The sequence below is a fragment of the Triticum urartu genome, chromosome 3A, assembly GCF_056163025.1.
Source record: "Triticum urartu cultivar PI428250 chromosome 3A, HENAU_Tu73, whole genome shotgun sequence".
Taxonomy (NCBI): domain Eukaryota; kingdom Viridiplantae; phylum Streptophyta; class Magnoliopsida; order Poales; family Poaceae; genus Triticum; species Triticum urartu.
This window is the reverse complement of record NC_141875.1, coordinates 24,568,950-24,585,909: the sequence shown is the minus strand read 5'-3', so window position 1 is coordinate 24,585,909 and position 16,960 is coordinate 24,568,950. Positions and strand designations below refer to the sequence as shown.

Below are 16,960 nucleotides of genomic sequence, written 5' to 3'. Positions count from 1 at the left end.
CCGACCGACAGCGCGATACGCAGGACAGTTGGCGGGCGCTTTTGCAGACCCGAAACCCCAAAAAGTGTGTTGACACACGAACACGTCCCATGTACCCTCGACGCCGGGGGTGATGCACCGCAGCTCACGTCGAAGGAGACCCGACCGACAGCGCGATACGCAGGACAGTCGGCGGACGCTTTTGCAGACCCGAAACCCCGCGCACCCGGGAGGGACCCCGTCAGGGATTGCGGAGGCTATGGGCTGCCCTAGGTCGATTCGCTCGCCCCTAGAGTCTCGTGGATCGCTGCCTTCCAACGCGAAGAACGAACGAAGAACGAGAAAGAAAGATACAAGGCTGAGGGATAAAAGTAGATGAACACAAAAGTGTAATTGATAGGTTGGTTCGATTGGTGTTGTTTCAATCGGCCGTCCCCCCCAACATATATAAGAGGCGGCTGGACTTCCCGTATAAGCAAAGAATTTATCTAGGCTTTCCTTACAAGAAAATTACATCAATTCACGTTCAAAACCCTAGTCAAATTCGGACTGGTTTATCCGAACTTTCCAAAACTGTTTGGTTTAAACTGGCTGCACCTTGCGGGTCTTTTTTGCGATGGTAAACGATCTCGGATGAAAACAAGCCCAAAAGCAATCTTGACCGTTTCGATGAGACGAACAACTTTCATGTTGAAGGTTTTTTGATCAGAGATCATCTTGAGGGTCAGATCGGTCTCGCAACACAGGCTATTTCCTCGCGCTACCCGTCAGACATGTGTCTCGTGGGGCGCGCCACATCTCGCCTCGTGACAGGGCTGCACTCCGATTGCTCTAACTTTTGCATACGAACTCGGGTTTGAACGATTTTTATATCAAAATCAATCGTTTTGACGAGACGAAGACAACCCGTGTAGATCATTTTTCCATCCGAGATCATCTAAATAACCTTTTGAGCCCATCTTTAACTTCTCGTTCGATTGACTATCACAGCCTCCAACCCGGCAAGTTTTCCATCCGAGTAAGGTTTCCACACCGGCAATGTTTCTACCCGGCAAGCTTTCACACCGGCAAGGTTTCACTCCGGCAAGGTTTGTACTCCGGCAAGGGTTCCTCCCTGACAAGGTTTCTCCCCCGGCAAGATTTCACACCGGCAAGCTTCCACACCGGCAAGGTTTCACTCCGGCAAGGTTTGTACTCTGGCAAGGGTTCCTCCCTGACAAGGTTTCTCCCCCGGCAAGATTTCACACCGGCAAGCTTCCACACCGGCGATCTTTCTATGCCGGCAAGCCTTTACACCGGCAAGCTTTCACACCGGCAAGATTTTACCCCGGCAAGGTTTTCGCCCCGGCATGCTGCTTTATGATCGTGCCACTTTTGAGCGTCAACACAAGGTTCCAAGAAACCAACCAGAGGTTCTTAAAAAAGAAAAAGAAAAAGAAAACAGAGTAGTAGTAAAAAAAAAGGGTTGAGCAGCGAACCACTTCCCCATTTGTCTAGGTTCCAACACAGTTTTAAAAACGCCTGTGCTCATGGAGACGACTGATGAAAGACGAGACGGGTTTGGACGTCGAGCGCCGCCGCCGTAGGATAGATTTAGGGGCGGGGTTTTTTCTTTCTAAATGTTCGAAATATAATGAAATATGTCATGTTTGTATGTAATTAGTCATATTTGTATGAAATTTGGTCGTGTTTGCATCAATTTCATCTGATTTATTGATAACTTCTTAAAATATATGCGACTATCATCGGATGTCAACCGGTCGTGATTTTTTTTTGGGTTGCCCATGCCTTCAGAACTAGCCCATCTGTCCTCTGCAGCACTGTCCGTCTCGTCACATCAATCGCATCGCATCACCAGACCAGAACGGCTAGTAGGCAGAGCAGAGAGGCATGAATCTGCAGGGGAGAGAGCAATGGATGAGTCTGCAGGGCAGAGAGCAATGGAGGAGGAGATGCAGAGCGGCGACGGCGAGAGGGAGAGGGAAGGGGAGCCGCGGCGGCTTGAGAAGACGAACAGATCCGCGGCCAGCAATGGCAGCATCGATCTGGATCTTCTTGACTGCACCATCTGCTTGGATCCCCTCCGCCCTCCGCTCCTCCAGGTACATCTCCTTGTTTATCCCCTCTTTTGTTTCCCTTGTTCGAACGAGATTGGTAGATTGGATTGTTGGATAGCACCGTTTGCCCTGTTTGGTCTACCACTGTATTGGGAGATTGGGTTGCCCGAATGCCATGCCCTGCCATGCCTGTAAAATAAATCTATAAGTTCTGGTAGAAATCATACAGTAGATGGCAAAGAGAGTTCAGGTAAAATCAACAGTATCATGTTGATTCACCATTCACGCATATCTTGCTGCAGAAGATGTAAAGGAAAGGCGATCCGTCAGTGGCTTATACCAAATAATCTCACCCTACGTCCCCCCTTGAGGTCAGATTTTTGTGTTGTCAAAATTACTGTATGAGGCACCAGCAAACTGAAAGCTGAATCCTTGATTGAATCATCAACTACCTGAATCCTCAACATCCAGTGACAAACTCATTGCATTGCAAGAGGATTGCACTCAAGTGTACTGCTCTTCGGCTCTAAAAGTGAACAGCTCCATATAGCTCTGCAAATACCACAGGGCCCTCCTAAATCAGACCATTCCCCATCCTTCATCAAGCACCTTAATTACAAACCAATGATTGAATCGAACAGCTACAAAAATGGATTCGACCTGCAACCTAGTCATCCTTCTCCAATTATATAGTATTTTCTTTCTGTAAACTTTTTGGTCAAGCATCACCTGCAACTCCCAAGGTACCGGGAAAAAAATGAGTCTGTTTGATTTTGTGGAATCTGTGGCCAAATTTTGGTCAAGCATCACCTGCTAAGAGATTATGCAATGAATTTGCCGCCTGCATAAAACATTTCCATGTCACAGCATCATTACTTTTCAGCAAGAACAAATTGGTCAATCATGTTTGCGCGGTTCTTCATTGCTGTTTCCCTGCAACCTTCTGAACTGAAACTGAAGATCTATGTTTGCAGCATAACCATCATTTTCACAAGCAGGCCTCTAACCATGGTGCATTTTCCTTCTTGAGACACAGTGCACAGTTGGGCATGTAATCTGCTCGTCCTGCCACGACAGCCTACCGAACAAGGACAGCTGCCACATTTGCACGGCCACCGGTGGCTAAAATCGATGCATCGCGCTCGACAAAATCCTGGAGTCATTCTGTGTTCCTTGCTCCAATCCCGTGTACGGGTGCACTGTGAAGACACTCTACTACAAGGCTGAAGATCATCGCAATTTGTGCCCGCACGCGCCATGTTTCTGCCCAGGACCCGCCTGCAGCTTTGCCGGCACAACTGACAAGCTCCTGGCTCATCTCACCGGCGATCACAAGTGGAAATCCAAGGAGGTTAAGTACGACGCCAAGTTCACTCTGCCTGTCAAAGAAGGGACGTGGGTTCTCCACGCCCGAGACCACGCTCCCCTGTTCCTGGTGAAATTCACCCTGGCGCCGCCTTTCGGCAATGTTGCCTCCGTCCTGTGCGTGGATCCTCATGCCACCGCTGAGCGTAGGTTCAGGTGCCGTCTTGGTTCCAGGTGCACCGCCATGGGTCAGCAGCAGTCCTCTGATTTCCAGGTCAGGAGCACCAACCTCTCCGACGGGTTACTGTTCACAGAGAATGATGGCTCCTCACTGTTTGCTTCTAGCACCCACAGCATCACTGTCAGTATCGTGAAGATAGTGCGCGACAAGCGTAAGCGTGGGAAGGCGATGCGGCAAAGTATGCTTCCGTTTGTGGCAGCTAGTTGATCAGTGTTTCTGCGAAGGTAGTCTGTCGTGTCAAGTGTAAGCGTGGGAAGGAGGTCGAACAAATTACACTTCCGTACGTGGTAGCTAGTTGATCCATGTTGGCTATATGCATAAATCGATGGACAGGCTGGGGGTACTTGAAGTGATGTACATGTTTACAGAGTTGTTGTTCAGGTACCCATGTGTGCATTTACTTAATGCTTCCATTCCAATATCGATGTCATTTTGGCTAGCTGAAAGCAGATAGTGTATGCTCCATGGAGAAGTTCCTTCTGCTTTTTTGGATTAGTAGACCCCGTTAACTAATTGTGTGCCTACCTGCTTTTTGATAGCTTGCTATTGGTTAGACTTAGTTTGAAAAATTTATGCAAGTTTTGACATGATATTTAAGATGTTGGGTGACCTCTTTTCGGCAGCTCTGCACATGTTGTTACTCTCTTGTTCAAGCTCTGTTTCTAAGATTTTGATTAGCAAGTACTACTAAACATGCACTTGTGTTATATGTAAATTAGTTGCATGCCATGTTGAGAACTTGCCTTCTTGGTTCTTGATTCTTTGAGTTATTACCTGGTTCTGGTTTTTTATCGGTAAGACTACCGAGATGCCGCGGTTTCACTTTGCCTCTAATATCTCCATTCTTTCACCATGATGGACGGCTGCAGCAACACACATCTTTATTTTCTCTACCCACATGCTCTTGTTCTGCATGACCAGATGTCCAAAACATTGTCGTGTCAGTGCTGGCCAAGGAAATTCAGATGTTTGTCATGTAGGTGATCTCTATGTTAGGTTCAAGGTCAGCCTCAACACTCAATGGGAGGTTTATCCCTTATAAAATATATATGTGGAAAATAGAAAATATATTAGATCTTGTTTGGTCAGGTAAGCAGTATCGTGATTTGAATGCCAAAAGTATTTAATTCCAAAGTTGTTTTTTGTGCACAAGCTTACCTGAGTGCAATCATCATCTATGTTTATGCACATGATTTTCAAATTTCAGTAAGCTCGGACTGCTAGAGTGATTATTGAGAGTAAGTTATTCATTGGTGTTAGACTGTCAGTACAATGGCATGTAAAATATTTTGTGTTGTGATGAATTAAATCACCTCTGCCCTCTTCTGTTGTACTCCAGGGTTGGTGAAACTGCCGGCTGCATTTGAGGAAGGTTATGCTGAGAATCAACTGTTTTGCTCAACAAAGAGCCATTAATCATCTTGACCATGCTGTATATGTCTTCTGATTTCTTCAGTTAAATGGCCATCGATTGTTGAACTTTTTCTACTGTGCTACACTCCCTTATGATATGTATCTCTATCAGGAAATGCAGACAAACGAATTACACAACTATGTTTTTTTTTCCCTTTTAACAGTACAACTTTGGGCTTGGGACTTTATGTCATAGTGACAATGACATAAATGTTGCAACCTTCAGATTTGTATATCCATAAAGCTAGCCACACTGCAAATCAATGTTACATTGCTGGTGTGACAGTGTTTTGATACACACGTCAGTGGTATGATGGTATCGTCACACGAAAATTCGAGAACTCTGGATTAGAAGTTATGGAATAAACAAGAACATTTTAACCAAGAAATTGTCGACAGGTGGGACACTAATTCACTGCCTTTGTATTGTGACATGCAGGGTACACTTTTGAAAATTTACTTCACTTGGTTCAACAAAGGAGAGCAAGAGGATACACCTAAAGGGTGCCGATTTGCAACCTCGGAAAATTTGTATGACCGTAATGATTGGCATCGGTTTCGACTCCCATATGGCCTCTGTTTGCACCACCGTGTTCATGTCACTGCTGGTTTCGGCTCGAGTCTCGTCTCGACTCCTTTAGTGCATGTATGCAACCCTATCGCCCTGTCCGCCGCGCGCCATCGCCTCTCTGGCTGTGACCCCGGTGCGTGGGCAGGGAGGTGGAATACCGTCTCCTGTCTAGTGTGTCATGAAGCTTATGTTTTTGGTGGTGGCAGCGCTAAATAAGCCCTCCCCACTCCATCTGCATTTTGACAGATCTTGGGTCAGGTGTGGTCTCATGTGTTTCTTGATTAGACGAAGCTGAGAGTGCCCTTCTTCCTCCGTTGATGTTCTGGTGTGGTGAGGGTGGAGAAACGGCACGGCAAACTCGAAACCGCGGCCATCGGATGATCATCGAAAGGGCTTGTCTGGCAGATTATGATATCCGTGTTCTCAGCGGCGTAGCCAGCGCCGGCCAACGCCCTAGTCCAACATCTGAAGCTACAGTAGCCACCGAGTCCGTAGTACTAGAAATTGCTACATTTAACGAATGGGTGCGCAGCCACACCCCAGGCCATGGCCCTAGTTGCCTGAGCCTGGCTACGCCCCTTTGTGTTGTTGTCCGTCTATATAGTTAGCCTCAACGGCTTGTTCGTCTTATGGGAGCTCCGATGAAGATTTAGAAGGTCACCATAGTTACGCCGACGACAAGGACCTTGTAGTCATAGTGTCATACACGGTTGCTTTTTCTTTTGTTGTAGGCTGCTTGTGGTTGTTTTATGTATTGTACTCCCTCGGTCCCAAAATAAGTGCCGTGGTTTTAGTTCAACCACGACACTTATTTTGGGACGGAGAGAGTATATGCCTACCGGTGCACATCGTCGTACTTGTATGCCTTACCTGACCATCAATAGCTAAACGTATATGTGTGAATGTACACTTTTAAAAGAAAATGTAGCAAAACATTCCGTAATAAAAATCTCAAAACATACTCCACGTGTGCTGACAATATCCATTCAATTGGAGTGATAAGCCCACCACTATGCAAGTTTTCAAGCATCAAAGTTCAACAACGATCCTAGCTATGATAAAAGTGAACCTTCTTCCAAAGATGCACATGACCAAATTATCACAAACTTCTAGATTTATTTAATTGTAGCTTTGGCGATATAAAATAAAACATCCAACTAGTCATGACTAGTAAACAACTCTCAAGTAGCACCACGGCATATCACTGCCGCCACACATATGCGGTAGAAACCCCCTGACTACGAACTTCTCCAATGCTGGTCACTTAGGGACAGGTTATCTTTGGGGGGCGAATGAGGAGGCGGGTGGTGGTGGTGTGCGGGTCGGAAGAAATTTTTGGCACAACAAATGTATAGCTGGCCTCCTCCCCTGGGAACCCGTTGGAGAGATTCGTGCTTATGATCTGGAAATTTGAATGTTGGTGCCATCCCATGGTGCGGCTGTAGAAATCAACATCGCACTCGAATCTATGATTTTCTGTCACAACATGAGGATGAATGCACAAGATGGAGATAGCATTGCCGAAAGGTGGCACCAACGTGAACTTTGCTAGGAAAAGGGGGCCACCTTCTTCTTTCCTGTGGAGAACACGCATTCCTTCCTGCATATGAAGGGTGAAAGAATATCCAAACGCAAACGCAGTTGCGGGCAACATGTGATCGACAGTGAGATGGCGCTGGAGTTGGGCGGTTGAGCCTGCGAAGCCGCAACCAGGTTCGGGGCAGAAGCACGGCGCATGCGGACACGATTTCTCATGCTCCTCTTGCTGGTAGTAGTGTGTCTTGATGGTGCACCCATAGATGGAGTTGGAGCAAGAGACCTTAATAGACTCGAGGATGTGGTCGAAGGCGATGCAGCGGTTGTAGCCTCCGGTAATGGCGCACACATGGCAATTGTCCTTCTTCCGGAGCTTGTGATGGCAAGACGAACATATCACATGCCCGACCCTACACTGCATTATATCACAGAGGAAAAGCATTAATCATGGGCTTGCCTATGAGAAAGATAACACTGATACACTTGCTAAAAACATTTCCGTACACATAAACAAAGGAGACTCCCTGGCAGTTAGGAGGATGTTTGCCAAAAAAGCTCAAAGAAAATTTTGTTTTGGTTGAACAATGACTTGGTGGGAGTTCGACCTCTTTGTACTCCCAGTTTCCTAGACAATTTAAATCAATGAGGTTGCCACTTGCCAAGGGTTGGAAAAAGAAGTCAAAAGACAGCAAGAGTTCCTACAACAATTAATCTATTAAGATAGCGGGGAGGAAACAGTTAATGGAGGCACTAGGGTCATAGACCAAAGTAGTAAAAAAATAAAGAGCAAGGTGAATGAGATGAAAAATAATGAGGAAGAGAATCAAATGACTATGAACCTATCCAAGAATCGGGTGTATCATTTACTTCAAAAATCAGGAAAGTTTGCACAAGAGATCTAAATGTTAACAAACAAGGGGATGAGAATCCAAGGAGGTGTAACAGATTGAAGTCTTAGGAGGGCTCATGATTGAATATCTTGCCAAAGATAGGGTTGGTGCCAAGAATGACTCTAGTAAGATACCCATCCCTAATATAGTTTCTTCTAGTAATCCTAGTCTTGCTTAGATGGCCTCCTATGCAGGGGTCAATTTGGATTGCTCTTCTGATATGTTAATCATAACATTAATGGTATTAAATCTCTTCAGGAAGTTAGATATGATCTTATGACACAAGAAAACTAACCAACAATCTCCTCCCCCTCCCCCCCTAAGATACACACTCCTAGTAAGATTGAAATCGAGGATGTGGACCTAGAGGAGTTATTCTCTGATGGAGACAATAGTCATACGGATATGGAAAAAGCCTGGTGGGATCATCTCAAACAGGTTTTCTCTAATAAAAAAAAGGAAAAAACATGCTAGTGGTAATGGGTGTGTGCAACTTGTTTGTCCATTACAAACATTCGAAAATTTAAAAGTAAATAAAGGAACAAAAATGAGAGGTGTTTTTTGAAACATGAGAGGGTTTGGAGGAGAGGTCAAAAGGAGATACTTAAGAGAGTTATTTATGGAAAAACTTGTCGAATTTGTGGGTCTGCAAGAAACAATGAGACAACCATTCTCTAGAACTGAGTTGCACAATATATGTGCTGGCAGGGATTTTCGTTGGCAACATACTCCTGCTAGGGTTAGATCTAGGGGGCCATTTCTTGGTGTTAATTTCAAATCATTGTATGTATATAGGAACACAAGACGATGGTGACTATTACATAAATATAACAGTACAAGATAAGAAAACAAACTTCATTTGGATTTTAATGTTGGTTTAAGCGGAAGCCCAAATGGAAAGGAAAGTTGGCTTTTTATCTAAACTTTCAAGGGTTCTGCATGATTTTACAAATCTGAAACTTTCAAGGGTTCTGTGTGATTTTACAAATCTGAATTTGATTGGTGGATATTTTAATAGCATTCAAAATTCGTCTAAAAAGAATAAACCAGTAACTCTTGGAAACTGGAGTTTTGTATCTAGTGTTGTACTAGTACACACTGGCCTGGGAGAAATTAAGATGAATTGAAGACATTATGCATGGGGCAATACTTTGCAGGAACTCACTTTTGAGAAATTGGATAGGATGACTTGCAACACTGATTGGGAGGATAAATGCCTCATATTGTCGCCCTTAGAAGGGAGAAATCTGATCATGCACCATTGTATACAGATACATGGGACATGCAGAAAAAAGGCCCAATTTTTAGGTTTGAAAACTCTTAAATTTGGAAGGGAGGACTAAATGAGTTAGTACATGAATTTTGGATGAACCGCAGTATCAATGGAACTAACACTGATAAGTGGTTGGCCAGACTGAGAAATCTTAGGAAAAAACTAAAAGGATGGCATAGAAATATGAATGCCTCGTATAGAATTATGAAAAAAAGGATAATCTATTAAAAATAGATAACATTGATAAACATTGCGAAATCCATGGGCTCACTACTGCATAGTACATGAACAATTGGAACTTATAGTTGAACTAGACAGGATTATGAAAAAGAAGAGTTGAAGTGGTTACAAAGAGCAACAAGAAATAAATTTTGGAAGAGGATAGTAACACTAGGTACTATCATGCTAAAGCTAATTGCATGCATACCAAAAATATAATTACATCCCTTAACCAATATGAAGGGGTGATTGAAGGTTAAACAATTAGTTGACTATTTTTTTTTATAAAAGTATGTTAGGACATCCTGAACATTCTACAATTTCCTTTGAGGTTGAAACTTCATTTACTATACCCATAGAGGCTTGAGTTAAATTAACTAAGGAATTATCACCGAAGGAAATTAAAATTGCGGCACTTCAAATGGCTCACAATATATCTCCTGGCCCTAATGGATTCACTTCAACATTCTATCAACATTTTTGGAAATTTATTAAAATGATTTCAAGGCCTTATTTGATGATTTCCATATAGGAGGGCTTAACATTTCTACAATGAGTTACGGTTTGATCACCCATGTTCCTAAAATCTAAGAGGAAAACTGAAATGTTAGTTTTTTTTACAAAGATCCTTATGAGTAGGTTCAATATGGATGTTAGTGATGTCATACCCTTATTCAGACAACTTTTGTTAATGAGAGAGACATTATTTAAGGGGTACTTATTTTACATGAAGCTTTGAATACATGTCATGTAAAAAAGTAAAGCTCAACTATTTCTAAAGTTGGCTTTTAAAAGGCATATGACAAACTAAAATGTCTTTTTGTTCTACAAATCATGAAACTGGAAGGTTTTCCTGAAAACTGGATTTATTAGATTGTGTTTACTATTAGACCTTGGCATGTGGGGGTAAAATGCAATGCTTGTATTGGCCCATACTTCCCACCCACAAAGGATTGAGGAAAGGGGATTCCCTATCAACTGTTATCTTTGATTTAGCTGCTGATGTACTAGCAAGGTAGATGGAGAATGCCAAAAAAACTGAGTTAGTTGAAGGACTACTAGAAGAATATTTTGAGGGCGGTGTCAACATGTTGCAATATGCATATGACACAATATTCCTGATGCAAGATGACTATGACAGTGCACATAATTCACAGTTTATGTTGCCAATTTGAACAGATGTTTGGTTTTTAAAAAATCACAAAACTGAACTTTCCTTTTTGGTGATGTTGCTAGCAAATCTGATTGGGTGTTTTGGTGAAACAAAGTACCATAACCGGTGTGCGTTTAGTGAGGTAGTTAGTAACACTTTATTTTCTTTATTTATTTGTCCTATATGATGACATTGATCAAAATTTGTGTCTGGTGCCTAAGATGTAATTCGATTTACTTCAGCTCCATGTATATAATCCCTATATGAACTTTTAGGGTTTTTTCCAAGAAAAATAGAACCCTAGAAATAACATGGAAACCAGATCCCTTATGCAATAGTGGATCTAGATGGGGTCAATTAGGGCAAAGGAAGAGGAGAACCTGAAAGACGGGAGGCCTGAGGGGATCAAAGCAGAAGGCGCAGTCCAGCACCTCTAGAGGGATGGCGCCTTCGCTGGTGGCGGACTTCTCCCCCCGCCTCCTCTTCGCCTCCATACTCTCAATCCCTTGTGCGCTCATGTTCCTACAATGAAGAAATTATGTGGACCTCGTGCTTGTCGCCTCAATTTTATCGCTGGATATAGGCGGAGAGACAGAGAGTGAGCTTCTTAGCGGGCTCCTCACATGGGCTTTCCAATGCAGTTTTCTTGGACAAACCCTATTCCCCTTCTCCGCGTCAAGTTGTCTCTGCTTCCCACAAAGAGCGAGCGAGCGAGTGAACCACACATGGGCCAGCCCATTAGGCTGAATTTACGTGCAAGGGAGATCTTGGTTTTGGAAACCTTTCGAAAGGTTTTACCCATTTTGGGAAACCTTTTAGAAGGTTTCGGTCTATTTTTTCACGGTTTTTTTCTTTAATGGTTATTCTTTCCCCCAAAAAAATAAAAAATATTTAGAAATGTCAAAACTTGTTTGAGTTTTAAAAATATGTTCAAAAATTCAAACCATTTCAAAAGTTTCAAAAAATATTTGCATTTAAAAAACACAATTTCAAAAATTCTTCACATTTTTGAAAAAATGTATTTTCAAAAAATGTTTGGATTTAAGAAAATTGTTCATAGTTTCAAAAATTATATGTGCTTTTGAAAAGATGTTCAGAAAACTGGAACAGAATTTGAAATTCTATTTTTTTAAGATGGGAATATGTCTTTGAAAAATGAAACCCAAAAACATAAAACTAGTAAAGAAAAAAAGGAAACATGTGCGCCCTGTGCATCATTGATGGGGCTAGTCCGTCACTCCCTATATGAAAGGTTGACTGCTTGCCAAAGTTAGCGTCAAATATAACCTTCCTTTCACTTGAGCCCACACTGAGAGTCGCGAGTGCAGTTTTCTTGACATGTAATCTTCAAGGACCAAACAAATTACTATATTGGACTAACATTTACTTGCCATCCAGGAATTAGTATTGATTTAAAAAGGTCATACCTGGTGGTAATTCCTTGAGAACTGTAGACACACGTGTGTAAAAGAGAATTTATATTTGTAAGTAAAATATGTGTCTCTTGACGATGAAGCTCTTGAATAGATGTTACATGTTTGATCAGTGTGTCGATAACCCCTCCCCTGCTTCGCCGCCACAAGAGGGACACAGGCGAAGCAGGGCATGCCTAGGGATGGAGGCAGTAGGTCTCTCATGGTCTGTTGGCGTCCTCGTAGAACCGGGGTGACGGCCTCTCCTTGCGGTGGCAGGCCCGAGCAACGTCACGGATCGATGGCCGTGTCGCGTGTCAGAGGTCACTCTATGGCAGGCATCGTGGTCGGATTTGGGTCCCTCGAGGAGTTCTCCTCAAATCTTGGGGGTGCGATGCCAGCCTCATATGCTCCAGTCATCCGCCCAGGGCACGCACCGGTATCCTGCCTGTGGTGGTTTTGGGTAAGGCGAGCTTGCACCTCGTGGTTTGTAGATGGTGGTTCGCTTACCAGGCTCGATTTGGGCGGATATGTCCCTTGGTGGTCCAGCTTGGGGCAAAGGCTGATGGTGATGGATGGTGGTGGTGGAGGTAGTGCTGGTGGAGGTAGTGTTGAGTGGTGGTGGTGGTGCAGCTTGGAGCCGGTTGTGTTGCGGCGAGCTTGAGGCTCTTGTGTCGTCTTGGTTGACCTTTTCTCAATAATGACACAATGACGCCTCTCCAACTTGCTAATCGTCCTGACCTCCTGTGGCGAAGCTGCTAGTCAAGCTCTGTGTTAAGCTTTTCACATACATTGATTGCCATGCTCTTATTTTGTGACAAGAGGTTCAGTACGCACGCTAGTGTGATGCATTAGGCTGTTTGTAGAGTCTTGGTATTGTGATCCCTTTACAACACCCCTCATCTATTTGTGTCTCTCATGGTGATGGTCCTTTCCTCTGCTAGCTAAGTCATGCCTTCTCCCGAGCATCCACTGATACGTCTCCAACGTATCTATAATTTTTGATTGCTCCATTCCATATTATCTACTGTTTTGAATGTTTATGGGCTTTATTATACACTTTTATATCATTTTTTGGGACTAACCTATTAACCCAAAGCCTAGTGCCAGTTTTCTGTTTTTACCCTGTTTTAGGGTTTCGAAGAAAAGGAAAATCAAACGGAGTCCAATTGACCTGAAACTTCATGGAACTCATTTTTGGAAGGAAAGAAGCCCAGAAGACTTGGAGTGCACGTCGGGGGACCTGCGAGGAGGCCACGAGGCAGGGGGCGCGCCCACCCCCCTGGGCGCGCCCTCCACCCTCGTGGGCCCCTCGTGGCCCCCCTGATGTACTTCTTCCGCCTATATATCTTCATATACCCTAAAAACATCCGTGAGCACAATAGATCGGGAGTTCCGCCGCCAGAAGCCTCCGTAGCCACCGAAAGCCAATCTAGACCCGTTCCGGCACCCTGCTGGAGGGGGCAATCCTTCTCCGGTGGTCATCTTCATCATCCCGGCGCTCTCCATGACGAGGAGAGAGTAGTTCTCCCTCGGGGCTGAGGGTATGTACCAGTAGCTATGTGTTTGATCTCTCTCTCTCTCGTGTTCTTGAGGTGATACGATCTTGATGTATCGCGAGCTTTGCTCTTATATTTGGATCCTATGGTGTTTCTTCCCCCCTCTACTCTCTTGTAATGAATTGAGTTTCCCCTTTGAAGTAATCTTATCGGATTGAGTCTTTAAAGATTTGAGAACACTTGATGTATGTCTTGCCGTGGATATCTGTGGTGACAATGGGATATCACGTGACTCACTTGATGTATGTTTTGGTGATCAACTTGCGAGTTCCGCCCATGAACCTATGCATAGGGGTTGGCACACGTTTTCGTCGTGATTCTCCGGTAGAACTTTGGGGCACTCTTTGAGGTCCTTTGTGTTGGTTGAATAGATGAATATGAGATTGTGTGATGCATATCGTATAATCATGCCCACGGATACTTGAGGTGACATTGGAGTATCTAGGTGACATTAGGGTTTTGGTTGATTTGTATCTTAAGGTGTTATTCTAGTACGAACTCTAGGGCTGTTTGTGACACTTATAGGAATAGCCCAACGGATTGATTGGAAAGAATAACTTTGAGGTGGTTTCGTACCCTACCATAATCTCTTCGTTCGTTCTCCGCTATTAGTAACTTTGGAGTGACTCTTTGTTTCATGTTGAGGGATAGTTATGTGATCCAATTATGTTAGTATTGTTGAGAGGACTTGCACTAGTGAAAGTATGAACCCTAGGCCTTGTTTCCTAGCATTGCAATACCGTTTACGCTCACTTTTATCATTAGTTACCTTGCTGTTTTTATAATTTCAGATTACAAAAACCTATATCTACTATCCATATACCACTTGTATCACCATCTCTTCGCCGAACTAGTGCACCTATACAATTTACCATTGTATTGGGTGTGTTGGGGACACAAGAGACTCTTTGTTATTTGGTTGCAGGGTTGCTTGAGAGAGACCATCTTCATCCTACGCCTCCTACGGATTGATAAACCTTAGGTCATCCACTTGAGGGAAATTTGCTACTGTCCTACAAACCTCTGCACTTGGAGGCCCAACAACGTCTACAAGAAGAAGGTTGTGTAGTAGACATCAAGCTCTTTTCTGGCGCCGTTGCCGGGGAGGTGAGTGCTTGAAGGTATATCTTTAGATCTTGCAATCGAGTCTTTTAGTTTCTTGTTTTATCACTAGTTTAGTTTATAAAAGAAAACTACAAAAAAATGGAATTGAGTTTGTCTCATACGCTTCATCTTTTTAATATATTTCGTGAGTATGATGGAAAGGATAATTGTGCTCAAGTGCTAGAAGAAGAGATCTCTAAAATATTTGGCACTAAATATTTGAATGATGAGCATGATTGCAATGTTGTTAGTATGAATTCTTTGAATATCCATGATGCTAATGATATGCAAAGCCACAAGCTTGGGGAAGCTATGTTTGATGAAGATGATATTTTTTGTTCCCCAAGTTTTGATGAGCAAATTTACTATGATGAAAGCATGCCTCCTATCTATGATGATTATTGTGATGACACATATGCTTTAAAGAATAATAATAACAATGAAACTTTTCATCTTGATTTCAATTTTCAATCCCATGATAATTATTTTGTTGAGTTTGCTCCCACTATTATTCATGAGAAGAATTTTGCTTATGTGGAGAGTAGTAAATTTTCTATGCTTGTAGATCATGAAAAGAAAGCTTTAGGTGCTGGTTATATTGTTGAATTCATTCATGATGCTACTGAAAATTATTATGAGGGAGGAACATATGCTTGTAGGAATTGCAATAATATCAAGTTTCCCCTCTATATGCTCAAAATCTTGAAGTTATGCTTGTTTTCCCTTCCTATGCAAGTTGATTATTGTTCCCACAAGTTGTTTGATCACAAAATCCCTATGCATAGGAAGTGGGTTATACTTAAATGTGCTATTCATATTCTTCATGATGCTCTCTTTATATTACAATTCTTATCTTTTATGTGAGCATCGTTGAAATCATCATGCCTAGCTAGGGGCGTTAAACGATAGCGCTTGTTGGGAGGCAACCCAATTTTATTTTTGTTCCTTGCTTTTTATTCCTGTTTAGTAATAAATAATTCATCTAGCCTCTGTTTAGATGTGGTTTTATGTGTTTAATTAGTGTTTGTGCCAAGTAGAACCTTTGGGAAGACTTGGGGAAAGTCTTGTTGATCATGCTGTCAAAAACAGAAACTTTAGTGCTCATGAGAATTGCTGCCATTTTTATTTGGAGAGTGATATTTAGTTAATTATTTTTGAAGATGATTAATAGATAAATTCCTCAGGTCTAGCAATTTATTTGAGAATTTTATGAGTTCCAGAAGTATACGTTTGATCCAGATTACTACAGACTGTTCTGTTTTTGACAGATTCTGTTTTTGATGTGTTGTTTGCTTATTTTGATGAATCTATGGCTAGTAAAATAGTTTATAAAGCATATAGAAGTTGGAATATAGTAGGTTTAACACCAATATAAATAAAGAATGAGTTCATTACAGTACCTTGAAGTGGTCTTTTGTTTTCTTATACTAACGGAGCTTACGAGTTTTCTGTTAAGTTTTGTGTTGTGAAGTTTTCAAGTTTTGGGTAAGGATTCGATGGGCTATGGAATAAGGAGTGGAAAGAGCCTAATCTTGGGGATTCCCAAGGCACCCCAAGGTAATATTCAAGGACAACCAAGAGCCTAAGCTTGGGGATGCCCCGGAAGGCATCCCCTCCTTCGTCTTCGTTCATCGGTAACTTTACTTGGAGCTATATTTTCATTCGCCACATGATATGTGTTTTGCTTGGAGCGTCAATTTATTTTGTTAGGATTTGCTTTCTGTTATTTAGAATAATTTTTTGCATCTTTTATTTCAATAAAAGTGGCATTGATAGCCTTTACTATGCCTATTTTAGAAGTCCACATGTTGCTGTTTGAAAACAGAAAGTTTACCGCTGTTGCAATAATTCCCTAGAAAAGTCAGAATGTGATAAAATGTCGAAACCTTTTGCATCTTAAGATCTGATAAGTTTACTACAGTGGGAATTTTCTTTCATAATTTTTGGAGCTAGGGAAGTATGGATGTTGCTGCATTCTTTACAGACTGTCCTGTTTAGGCAGATTGCTGTTATGTTTGCATTGTTTGCATATGTTTGCTTCTTTAATGATTCTATTTGATGATAGGACTATTAAATATGCAGAGACATTTAGTATGCAATGTTGAATAATAATTTTAGTGATTTGCTACAGTAGAGTATGATAAGGTTTTTGCAATGGTTTATACTAACTTATCTCACGAGTCCTTGTTAAGTTTTGTGTGGATGAAGCTTTTGAGATTTAGGGATACCATGATATGAGAGGAATTAA

The 16,960-nt window shown here is 42.4% G+C and overlaps 1 protein-coding gene and 1 pseudogene across 2 annotated transcripts; one reads left to right on the top strand and one right to left on the bottom strand.

Moving 5' to 3' along the window:
• The first annotated feature begins 1,752 nt into the window (after positions 1 to 1,752).
• Positions 1,753 to 5,264, top strand: LOC125547724 (putative E3 ubiquitin-protein ligase SINA-like 9; annotated as a pseudogene). Its single transcript, XR_015618016.1, has 3 exons — positions 1,753 to 2,081; positions 3,073 to 3,963; positions 4,922 to 5,264. The product of XR_015618016.1 is annotated as a putative E3 ubiquitin-protein ligase SINA-like 9 (transcript).
• Positions 5,265 to 6,534: 1,270 nt separating this feature from the next.
• Positions 6,535 to 11,211, bottom strand: LOC125547723 (putative E3 ubiquitin-protein ligase SINA-like 6). Its single transcript, XM_048711522.2, has 2 exons — positions 11,018 to 11,211; positions 6,535 to 7,517 (listed from the first exon to the last, which is right to left on the bottom strand). Exons 1-2 carry the CDS (start codon positions 11,153 to 11,155, stop codon positions 6,831 to 6,833), a joined length of 825 nt encoding a protein of 274 aa, XP_048567479.2. The 5' UTR covers positions 11,156 to 11,211; the 3' UTR covers positions 6,535 to 6,830.
• Between the last annotated feature and the right edge of the window lie 5,749 nt (positions 11,212 to 16,960).